The sequence below is a fragment of the Dysidea avara genome, chromosome 10 (assembly GCF_963678975.1).
Source record: "Dysidea avara chromosome 10, odDysAvar1.4, whole genome shotgun sequence".
NCBI classification, from domain to species: Eukaryota; Metazoa; Porifera; class Demospongiae; order Dictyoceratida; family Dysideidae; genus Dysidea; species Dysidea avara.
Window position 1 is genome coordinate 5,324,833 of NC_089281.1, and position 12,427 is coordinate 5,337,259.

The following is a 12,427-nucleotide window of genomic DNA, read 5'->3' on the forward strand; positions in this document are numbered from 1 at the left end:
GTAGTACGTACATTACTGTAGTACGTACATCTAGCTCAATATTCCAAGATATGTAACATACATAGCTAATAAATTACACACCTGCTCAAATGTAACATCATCTTGGAGTATGAGCAATTAAAAAACTTTCTGACTAAAGGATGTGGCACTCATTTCACTAGTGAGTATTCATCCTATTCTGTTTTGGTTGAGATATATGCTCCCAAGCAAAATGGGTGCCACACACTGTAAATAGTGAGTTTTTAATTGCTCGCACTCTCATGAGATGACGTTGCATTTGAGCAGCACTGTAGCTAATAAATTACACACCTGTATGCATCAATTGTGACACAGTATAGTATTCAGCTTAAGATGTGTTGATGAATTTTTGATGTATAAAGTTTATGGTAAAGTGTATTTGTACATATAGTAGTACAACAATTGTGCTTTAAATGATAAAAGCATTCAACTTTGTGCAGTAGTACATTACCTCAAATTTAGATATGTGAAGTGGGCTATCTGATATAGGGCTATACAGTTTACAGAGTCGGTGCAGTTGGGTGAAACTACCTAGTTTGTAGACTAGTAGCCTATAGCTAACAACCTAGTTAATCTTCAATGCAATTCAGGCACCACCCTTATCAGGGTCGATAGGCAGCCTCTTTATATGCAATACGTAAGTGCCTCTGAGAATAATTATTGGTTTAATGTTTTAAAGTGAAATATCGCTGGAGAGTGATTATTTTGCTATGAAATAATACTAAATAGCATTTTAGCTAGCACTCTGTGGCAACGTATATAAACTGCTATGGACACCAATGAATTTCTTGTACTAATGACCATGTTCAACAAGCTTTAATCTCAGATGTTATTATTTAATTAAAACCACTGATTTAAACATGACAAAACTTGTGTTACATATCAACAAATCTGCATGAGTACACTTCTTTATAACTATCAAATTTTTGTTAATACCACTTTTATGCCTGCAATTCTAAAGTCTAAAGACATACAAGTCCTTATTGCTTGCTTGTAGATAGTTTTGCATAAGAAAACATGACTGGTTGAGCAAAATCCTGCTACATGTGTCCACAACAAAGTTTGAGGTTATTAACTACATTCATAGATTGCTTATTTTTGCACATAATCATCATCCTTGCTCAGGGTGCTTTAACATGCTACCTACATGACACATCACGGCATGTTACAGCATGCCCTACACAAACCACCCTTCCACCGTACCGAGCTCTATTCACATTACTTCACATGATAACTACATAGAAACATCACTTCATTTGATCAACAGACATGTATATACATATATACAACTCTTTGGGGAGGTAGGACAACGGAGGTGAGGCATATATTGCTTGAAAAGGGCAACGTGTGTTATCACTGTTGCAGTTGCGCATGCAAACCATATTTAGTGCCATCTTTAATGTAACTTAATATTGACATTAATAACACCCAACAGTACTTACACCAACAGTGCTTACGACCAACAGTACCAATGCCCAAAGGTGTCTATGCCTAATTGTAACCACACCCAGCAGTACCTACACCCAACAGTACTTACAGCCCACAGTACCTACACCCAACATTACAACACTTTAGCATTACCAACATTTAGTCGCAGCACACACTACAAACTTTCAGTCACAACAAACATTACAAACATTCAGTCGCAACAAACATTACCAACAATTAATCACAACAAACACTACAAGCATTTAGTCGCAACAAACATTACGAACATTCAGTCGCAACAGATGTTACGCAAGTCACCACAAATAACCACATGTAATCGCAACATATAACCCCATTTAGGCACATTTAGTCGCATCAATCATAACCATAGTTTGAACTCAGTATTTAATGGCGGATTGCAATAGTGATAACACACGCATCTTTGGACTACATTAGGTGTTACCTAAGTTCAGCAATTTGCGTCCTACCGCAGCTGCTATTTACATGACACTGAAAAAAAGCAGGCTAGCAGGGAGGGTGGGTGGGAAACTTTCTAGTTAGACATCTAAGAGCTGAGGAACTGAAATCAAGCCCCAAACGCACAGATGCCACAAATAGACAAATTATGGAATTTAATTATGATGTGCACTTATGCAACCAGGATCTCATACACCAATATAACTGTAGTGCTCTTCCCTGTTTAGCACTGGCCATCCTAGTTGTTCTATATCATTCTTGAGACTGAAAAAAATCATTCAACAAAAATCTTGCAGCTCTTCTTTGAAACATTTCCAGTTTCAAAATATTTAGTTTGGCAGATGGAGATCATACAGGTGAGGCATATTCAAGAATAGATCTTACCATCATCTTATAACACGCTTAACATAAACTCACATCTTGTTGGAGGAAACCTCTGATTGTATTGACTTTGTTTGAATTACATGTGCATAATTTTTTGGTCTTGAGAAGGACTGGCCATTGTTTATACTAAGGAAAACTTCTTCCTGCTCAGAAAAAAAACTGGTAAAGTGTATATACACTTTTAGAAGGACTTTGATAATACTTGTAGTGATAGCTACATATAGATAGTCTGTTGCTGTTACGTTCTATTGTTTGTATAATTGTCTCTACTCACCCAAAACGTTTAAAGCCAAAAGCAGTCTGTATTTGAGAAATACAGGCTGTATACCACAGTAGAGTTTGTATTACGCTTCCAGACAATGAAAACAATTTCTGGAAGCCAGCCACAAGTGGTGCAGGGTGTGTGAGAGGAATTTTATGATAAAAGTATTAAGTATCTAATACTGTTGTATGACACTGTGATTGGGCTTCCAACTATGCTGGCTGGTTAAGATGTAAAAGAGAAAAAGATAAAAGGATCAATTTTCAGTAGAAAAGTAGGAACGCTACCTTCAATGGTTATTTGAAATGAATTGCAATCTTTATTCAATGTATCAGAAGGCTAGGAGCAAAGGTCGAGGCTACATGATTCGACCTCTAAAGTAAACATTGGTTAAAATGCTACCCAAATTTGCCATTTTCTTGGAAACATTAATCAGTCACATGTGTTTCATGGTGGCTTTATCAAAAGGGCTTTAGGAACATTTGATATGGATCTCTCCTTTTGTGGTTACATGATCATAACATTACTTGTGACAATGGATCATTGATTTTAATTCTTAAAGATGGTATAGTAGGCAACTAGATGAATGCAAAGCCATATTTTTGGCCTTGATGTATGCGACAGCTGTCACGTTTGCAGATGAAGTGTGGAAAGTGTGGAGCATCATTTAAGTAGGTGTACCACTCTGAGGCATTTTCTTCAATGGAAATAGTTTATTTTCCCATACAGAGACAAAAATGTACAATAAAGTTCCAAAATTGGATGGTTCTGGTCTTGGCATAAACTGTACCAAATTTATATCCATCCAAAATTGGTCATCCAACCTCCATTATGACACTCCAAATATGACCAGATGGCCATCGATGGTTCTGGTCATCCATCACTGTGAAAAAAGAGGAATATAAGATGGCCTGGTATATCTAATGGTTTAAACTATACAAATAATCTCAGTATAGCCTTGCATTATACTAACTATCTTATACTTTAGTGTAAACCCCATCTTATATTATGGGAAACTGATTATACTTTAGTTTAATACACATTCTTTGTATGGCTTTGTTTACTTAACTAAACGTGATAACCTTTTAGCTTCACCATCTCATTATTCATGGACTTTTGTTTATACAGACAGCACGTGACTTCATATTTTTTACTGTATCAAACAAAGTCATGATGATTTTACAATAAGTACACTTCTGTTAATCACTATAGCTAGTTTTGTTGTGATAATTTCATACTCACACACTTTCATATGGCAAAGTATATAATACCAGAAAAAGTAATTATTCAATCAATTCTTTCTAAGAGTTGTACAAATCCAAATTTTCTTGCACAGTTAGCACACCTGCAAAAGTTCGTAGTAATGCTTGTTAAAATTGAAGGGGTCAGTGGTGTGATTGGTGGTAAATAGTGACATGGCTTTAGTGCTATATTTTCCGTAGTGTCACTGGATTGATTGCAGAGGAATTTCTTGAACTGTTCTTTATTTGTAATGCGGTATAAGGGTGGAATACAGCTGAGACTGACACAAAATGACCACTCCACAATTGATAGTCAGGGCACACATTCACCTGTAATTTCCGTAGTGATTGGATTAATTGTAGAAGTGTTTCTTATACTGTACTTTGGTTGTAATGGTGTATAATGGGTGGAACATAGCCGAAGGTGAGTTTGCATTTCAGTCATTGACAATTGGGGTACCCGTTCAGTCCTGCAATTAATGTGTCTGGTGTCATTCTTTGCTTTGATGTGATATGTGATGGTAATGAATCTGTTACTGTGAAAAAGTAAACAAACAAGTGTAAGGAAAATTAGAAATTGTAGAGATCACAGGAAAAAAACACAATGAAAAAGGGAGGTCATCTACACTTGCAGCTATACTAGTTGACATTTAATCACTACCTCAGTCATAGTAAACTGAGGTAGGGATTAGATGCTCACTAGTATTGTGTAACTGCAGGTGTAAATTACCTCCCTTGTTTCATTGCCTTTTTCTGTGATCTCTACTAAAATGTAAATTTCTGATTTTTCCTATAGGGTAACTAACAGTGCAGTCATTATATGTGACCCACTGAGCAAAAACTGGCCATTTTCATAAAACTCTATTTTGCTATTGAAATAAACTGGGTAAAAATACATGTGCTACATAAAAGAATTTATGCATGTTTTAATCATTTTTTATTTATTTTTTATTATTTATTAATGCTTTACAGCACAAGTGCTGAAGGTCTGTAGGACACCTGGTCCTACAGCCTGCTCAAAGACTTTAGCTACTTAGACTTTAACTACTTAAGGTGTGTTTGAAAAGTTGGAGAAAGGAGAAAAAATCCATGACTGGACCTAGGTAGCCTCGAACCTGCAGCCATCCGATTTGCACTCAAACGCTTACAGGAGTCTACCAGGTGGTCAGGATGTTTTCTCCTTGTTATTTTCATGTAATTATATCCATAGGAATTCTAGAGAGTAACTCATTATCTCTAAGTACCCCAAGTAGAACCAAATGGACATTAGTTTATTTATTAATGTTTTGGTATATACTAAAACAAAGCTCAAATCCCTCAACACCAACAGATTCGTCTGTTCATTGGAAGTAAGAAAATCTTCATTTCGTGTTCGTACATTGTACAAAATATGAGTTATGGGTGCTTATCTATGATGTAGTAGAAATAAAGTTTACCATTAATTGTCATTTCATTGTTGGAATGGCCTTCTTCTTTTTCCATGTGGAGATGTGCAGGTAAAACACTATACCTTGTTCAATTTGCTAGTTCATCATGAACAGATTGCGCCAAACTCTGTCTGTCTTCGTAGCTTGTTTCAGTCGTGAGTTATCTTTGGCGCCTGTAATTTATTTGCCACATTTTTACTGTACTAATCGAGTTTAATCCTTTTCCAACTGTCTAGTACTATAACTACAAGACTATTACTGAAACTTTGGCTGTCCACTCCTTTGTTACGTTAGATAACAGAGAAGCAATAAAATAGAATTTGAGGAATGTGTGAAAACACAGTGGGGCACATACACCCAATCAACATAGTAATATTGGAAGGAAGTAATATGATGATTTCCATACATCGTTCTGTTTTTGATAATCTCTAAGGATGCATGAATTCGTTGGTATATTCAATATCTAGAACAAAATTTCATTCAACATTTCATTGCTGTTAAATCACAATGTTTTTCATCATATTGTAAAATGTTTCTTTTTTAGTGCTGTGTAATCTTTCCATTACTTTTTTGTTTTGAAAGTAAGTTGCATTTAGTATGTTTCATGTGCTGTTGTGACTTTTTGCTTATATGTATAGTTAGTTATGTGTATTGTATGTGCATATACGTATATAATATTTTGGGGAAGCACCCTCATGCAGGCCTCACCTTTAGAGCCACCCTTTCCAATTTGCATAAATTAGGTAATAAATGAATAAATTATATTGACTTCATTAATGATTTTATCAAGTCCCATCATTCTATGGCTATTTTCAAACTGTTTCCATCAATAAAATGTCAACTCAAACAAACTTTTAACAAGAAAAGGCAAAAAGGAATACATACTTAAAAAACAACCCATTGGACATGCTCCTTCAAATGTCATTGAACCTTAAAGAGCCTCAAATTTTAAAAATTCAATTTTATTACTTTCCTATATCTAGTTAACCAGAGAAATGATCAACCAAAGTTTCAGTCCCATAAGCCGAGAGCTTTAGAATCTACAGTGCATAAAAGTTACAGCAATTGAAAGATCAATAAAACAGAAAAGATACTATCAGTTCTCACTTAAACAATCTCACATGGAGATATAATTTGTACTGCCACATTTCCCCATAAACAAGTGGATCCATTGCTCACTGTGTTATGTCTTACAAGTCCTTCCTATGTCTAGGGTGAAGGCAACTACACACGTCCAATGTGAAGTAAACTAACATTTATATTTTTGTCTCCAGACATGAAACAAAATATTTCAAACTCCTCTTGCTTTGGGGGAATATGATGATACCCCAGCTTTGCTGTTAGCTTATTTCTTCATTGCAAAACAAGTGTTCAAAAAGTTATAGTATTTCACTCATTATGTTTAGTGCATTCTATCACTAGGCTTGCACTTACTCAAACATGAGGGATCCCGGTAGATCCGGTCACTAATAGTGGTGCATCTTGGCTCAAAAACACAAATCTACCCATAAACAATTAAATTGCTTTTCTAATTTCTATGTTTAGTTTCACACATTTTGGTCAAAAGTATGCATGCATGGAAATACGTACGTGTATGTATATTACATACACCCCACACACTGTTCTATGTGTGTGCATACATGTATGTGGGATTCTACACTGTAAGGTTCATATTTCACAGTTGCATAATGCTACCGACTGCACACATGCAATCATTACTGATAAAAAGAGTTTTCTTGAAACTTAAATTACAAGGATGCCACAACTTGCATCACATTCCAGCTCAAATTACATACGCAAACATAGCATCCAAACTTTGTTCTAAAGTATCATATACCATTGTCTGTCATCACCTAGCTTTATACATCCTTTGTAGTATAGCCATCAAGGAATTGTGACATGGAAACTAATATTACACCTCCTTCCAAAACTACATATTAACTGAAACTACACTATATTACAGATTACATAATTGCAGTACAAACCAGCTGTACACACAAACTAGCTGTACATGTGATACAATAGATTTAGTTGATTTAGGCCTTCAAGCAAAGTTAAAAAAACTAGTAAACTCTTATTGCTTCTTCATTGGTAAAATATTCAGTGCAGATAGGCAGTAATATAAAAGAGTAGTCTAACCATATAATAACTAACACTACCCACACTTGATTACAAATAGTACCTAGAAGTTGCTGGAAACCATTGGTAATGTAAATAATGTAGTAACTGACAAATGACAGGCTACCTACCATAGATGATGACCATGATTGGTGGATTCCTCGTACCCCCAGACACAGCTGGGTTTATAGGATGTAGATACCACAAAACAGAGATTGTGAAACCCACAATGTAATACAGTTTAATAAATTGTTTTGTAAAGATATATATTTATATTTAATACCATTTTGCATGCAGCTTATTGTGTGTATGTATGTATACATAGCCTTTATAACTGTAAGAAGATTCCTTTGTGTATTTAGGTAATAAATAATCAGAAACATTGTTAAAACATAACCAAGCATAACACATAGATCAAGTGTACTAGTTAGTAACATAACACCAGAGTTAAACTGTAAGAAGAGAATTGTCATCAAGTGTATGATTACAGTATTGTACGTCACTACTAGAATGTATTTGAGGGTGGAAGAGAGATTCAGAATACAAGAAGCCAGGTGCATACTGAGCATGTATAGTTTGCCTTGCAGGTTCATTGAGAATAAAATTTAGTAAAACTTGAATGATAGACCAGAGCAGTTTGACCAATCTCTAACTGATGACAACATTGCTACATCGTTAACAGATAAAATGAGTTAAATATTTTTCAGTTATGTTTTTGAAGTTAGCCTAATTAAATGAATCGTAGTTCCCTAATGATATCACATACAAAACTAACACATTGTATACATGTATATAGGGTGAACTTGGTGGTAAAGTTTTGGCACTTAATTAACATGCTGATTGGTGTGGTAACACCCTTGGCAGTGTGCACTTGCAGGTTCAGGCACACCTCTAGGGTACAATCACCACTTTCATGGATTTCATATATGAGTACACATACAGAAACGTAGCATGACTATATAACAGTTTCCCTTCCACTGCACCTATGTAGCTCTACTGCCTACCTTTTGTCAAAGAACACTTAACATTTCCACAAAGCCATGAAACACATGTAACAACATTTTACAAATAAACACTCCTGCAAATACATTTATACACATTAACAAAGCCATGTATATATATATATATATATATACGTAATAGTTATACCACGAGTTCCTGTGGTATAACTAATATGTTCTACTTTAGCATGCAGACTTGCCTAATTGGCAAAATGTTTAGTTGCTATACCCTTCTCTTATATAGGGAACCAAGTAGGCTGTGATTAAATTTTGCCAAACAAACTGTGATTGTGGGATTCAATTTTAATACATCAAACAGTACTTTGATTTTCTTTTGCTAATATAGCAATGTTAAAAAAACTGGTGTTAATTATGTTACTTTAATTACTACATTTACAAAAGCAAAAAACAAACTACTGTTGATGTATTAAATTGAATCCCACAATCATAGCTTGTTTGGCAAAATTCAAACCCACAATCACAGCTTGTTTGCTGCCCTATATAAGAGTAGAGAAATAAAGTATAACACCAAAGAAATCTAATGGTTTCTGGATATAGTGTGCACTCCTATTAGGTGTGTAATAGCATTGGCTTAACGAGATATACACACTGTACCAGTACGTATATCTTGTTAAAGCACTGGGCTTAACGAGATATATGCACTGGTACAGTGTGTATATCTTGTTAATGTTGTCACTAACCTTTACTAGGAACAACTGTCTTTGGTAGTAGTCTAACCCTTCCCCAGTCTGTATGTAGCTTTGGTTGTCTTCTGAGATCATTTGGCTCTACCACGATCTAAAGTTGATTGTGGTGAGTTGGTAGGTGTGCAAGGCCCCGACTGCTTTGGGGAAGACCTAATTTATTTCAATTGTTTTGACTTTTACAGGCCAAGAGTAATAATACAAATCAAGCGACAAATACTTGGGCAGGCAAGAAGGTTGGAGTGGGGTCAGCAAATGACCGTCCAAATTCTTGCTGCTGAAACCTATACCTATTAAGCAGTCATCCTAAGTGGGACCTTGCACTATCACACTCTCTCTATAGAGAATGGAGGTGCTGCGTATGCAGCAAATGAAGAGCCTTTATCAGTGCAATGTACCAGTTTGTCATTTAAAAAAGGATTTGATACCTATGGATATGAAGCTGACTTTATCCTAAGTTGGCTCTTCCTACTGAGCGTACCCAGCTGGGCGGACCTATATTTACCCTAGTGGCAGTAGTATAGGTCTGAATGGCCAACGATGGCAACATTGTGCATATAACCATGAACCAACATTTGCCTTAGTAGGCAGCGATGTTGGCTCGGTAAAGGACACTGTATGTAACAATGATATGAACCAATGTTTGCCTAAGTGGCAGCTGTATTGGCTCAGTAACTGACAATGTCTGTTTTGAAATGTGAACCAACACATGCCTTAGTAGACAGTGATGTTGGCTCTGTAAATGACAATGCATGTAACATTGATATGAACCAATATTTGCCTTAGTGGCAGCTGTATTGGCTCAATAATTGACAATGTATATTTCAAAAAAAAATGTGAACCAACATTTGCCTTGGTAGGCAGCGATGTTGGCTCGGTAAATGCCACTGTGTGTAACTATGATATGAACCAATATTTGCCTTAGTGGCAGCGGTACTGGCTCAACAACCCACGTTATAAAAGGTAATGATGTGCACCAGTGGGAGGGTGGGTGGTAGAAGCAGTTTGTCTACCCATTCTTCACGGTTGCACGTGTTACTGCATGCGTTACTGCATGCGCATGCGCTGATGTTCTAAATGTAGCACTAACTCTTATTAATGCTCTTCTCCAAACAACCAATGACACGGTGAGTATACTATATCTGTTAGATTCCAACATTAACTCGTTTTAAATATTTTAAACTTCATTTAATGTTGTCACTAACCTTTACTGGGAACAACTGTCTTTGGTAGTAGTCTAACCCTTCCCCAGTCTGTATGTAGGTTTGGTTGTCTTCTGAGATCATTTGGTTCTACCACGATCTAAAGTTGATTGTGGTGAGTTGGTAGGTGTGCAAGGCCCCGACTGCTTTGGGGAAGACCTAATTTATTTCAATTGTTTTGACTTTTACAGGCCAAGAGTAATAATACAAATCAAGCGACAAATACTTGGGCAGGCAAGAAGGTTGGAGTGGGGTCAGCAAATGACCGTCCAAATTCTTGCTGCTGAAACCATAGAAAGATAACCATGTATACATGGGAATCTTTCACCACCAAGGATTCTGGCGCAGATGCTTCAATGCATTATCGCTTATTTATATTACAAGCATATTATGTGTGTGTACATGTAAATAGAATACAGTCAAGTTACAGTACTCTGTGTGATATATGATACTGTACTTAAGCGTGCAATAAATGTGTAGTGCTGCATATCAAGTCAGTTCATGTGTTTCTTGTTACTGTTATCTAGGTGCTGTCACTCTGCTGTGGAATACTAGATGAAGCTGAAGCTATCAATGCGGAAAATTTGGCTAGCTTACATGGAGGTGTCTTGATGTATCTTTGGTAAGCGTCACTCTGCCATCTGCCTAACATCTTGATGTATGCGTCAGGTATATTTGCTTTGGCTGCGGTGGTTGCTGCTCCAATGCGGAAGCTGTGGGAATTGTACCAATTGCAGTTAACTTGCAATTCGGACAGGACTGAGTTTAATGCTGTGCAGAAAATTTGTCTGGTAAGGCCTTGGCCATTCTCTGTGAGGAATAGAGGTCCTGGTTGTGTTCCTCTTCGTGCCAGGTATGGGAGGATACCTAGTATGGGACATACATTTGTGTTGGTTGCGCCTAAGTAAATTTGTACGCCTTGCCGAAAAGGGTCAGTCTTTGATTGTTTGACATGGATTCTCAGAACATTGGGATTATCTCTGTGATCTATGGAGATATCCTGGAGTGACAGGTGTAGAGATGGGTCATAGCCATTGTGGCTTGGGATGGTAAACTCGCTAACACGCAAGAATCCAAAAAAGGCCAGACAACAAGCAGCCCAAAGCATGATATTTCTGTACAAGTGGGGTTGGTTAGAGAGTATGTTTTTTATGCTTTGCATTAATTGGAGAGTGATTGGCAGTCAGACCCTCGGTGAAGAAGTAGATGCTTGAGCCTTTTTTATGCCACGTAAGACTAGCTGAAGTCGAGGAGTGAGCTGCTCACTGAACCGTTCATGTAGGCCTGCAACAACGTGCATATGACGGATGGCTGCCAGATACACTTTAATAGTGGTGTGGGACATGTTAGCAGTAGCCAGATAGGAAGCAAACAGGATCAGTGTTGTTTCTGATGACGGTATCGGGGAAATTCTAGATGCTGTGCAGAATTGAATGTACTTGTTCTTTCCAGCTGAGTATGTTGTGATAGTTGATGGAGCCAGTCCTTGAATAAGGAATTGGTTGGCCTTGCAGTAGAGATCAGTTAAATGTGCAGCATCTGGTAAGGGCATGAGGTGGTGGAACCCATCTACAAGGATGATAACAGTAGACCATAAAGGTAGCAGCCTGGTAACAATACATGGGGAAATTGTGTACGGATGCGTGGTGAGGTGAAATGTAGGTGCGAACTTGAAGCAAGCATGCCCGTGTAAACAATTAATAAATAAAGAAGAGGTGCGATATGTGTACCTAAGAGAAAGCTTAGTGTGACAATATACATTATGGGGTATGCGTGTGAGTGTGCATGCAAAAGTGCATATTATGCACCTCATAATTAGTCTCGTGAAGATACATACTTACACTTGATTGTATGACATGAGAACAAATACACGGATATGAAATTCCATAGGAAATATCAATATTAGTATATAACTTAACGTGTTTGCGGCTATTGTAATGGTTCACAAGGTGTAGATAAGATGTGGAATGACTATCTGGAAAACTGGATGATTTGTTTGAAGTATCGGAGGAAATGAGACGATGTCCAGTCAAGTTGCCTTGGTGATATAATTCGAGCAAGGCAGAGTGGGATTGGAGTTGGTAAGCGAGACGCTGTTGGATGTAGGATGAAGAATTGCTGAAGCTTATTTCTTGACAGTAAGTCAGCTGCTGTGTTTTGGACTC

The 12,427-nt window shown here is 37.0% G+C and overlaps 1 protein-coding gene across 3 annotated transcripts in view; it reads left to right on the forward strand.

Moving 5' to 3' along the window:
• Positions 1 to 8,737, forward strand: part of LOC136236323 (uncharacterized) — a 205,640-nt gene extending 196,903 nt beyond the window's left edge. Inside the window, exon 9 of one of the 3 annotated variants that reach the window (XM_066026467.1) lies at positions 8,523 to 8,737. In XM_066026467.1, coding sequence (XP_065882539.1) covers positions 8,523 to 8,619 — 97 coding nt within the window. In that variant the 3' untranslated portion in view covers positions 8,620 to 8,737. The remainder of the gene's footprint in view (positions 1 to 8,522) is intronic. The other 2 variants (XM_066026468.1, XM_066026469.1) reach the window with 2 other exon arrangements.
• Positions 8,738 to 12,427: the final 3,690 nt, after the last annotated feature.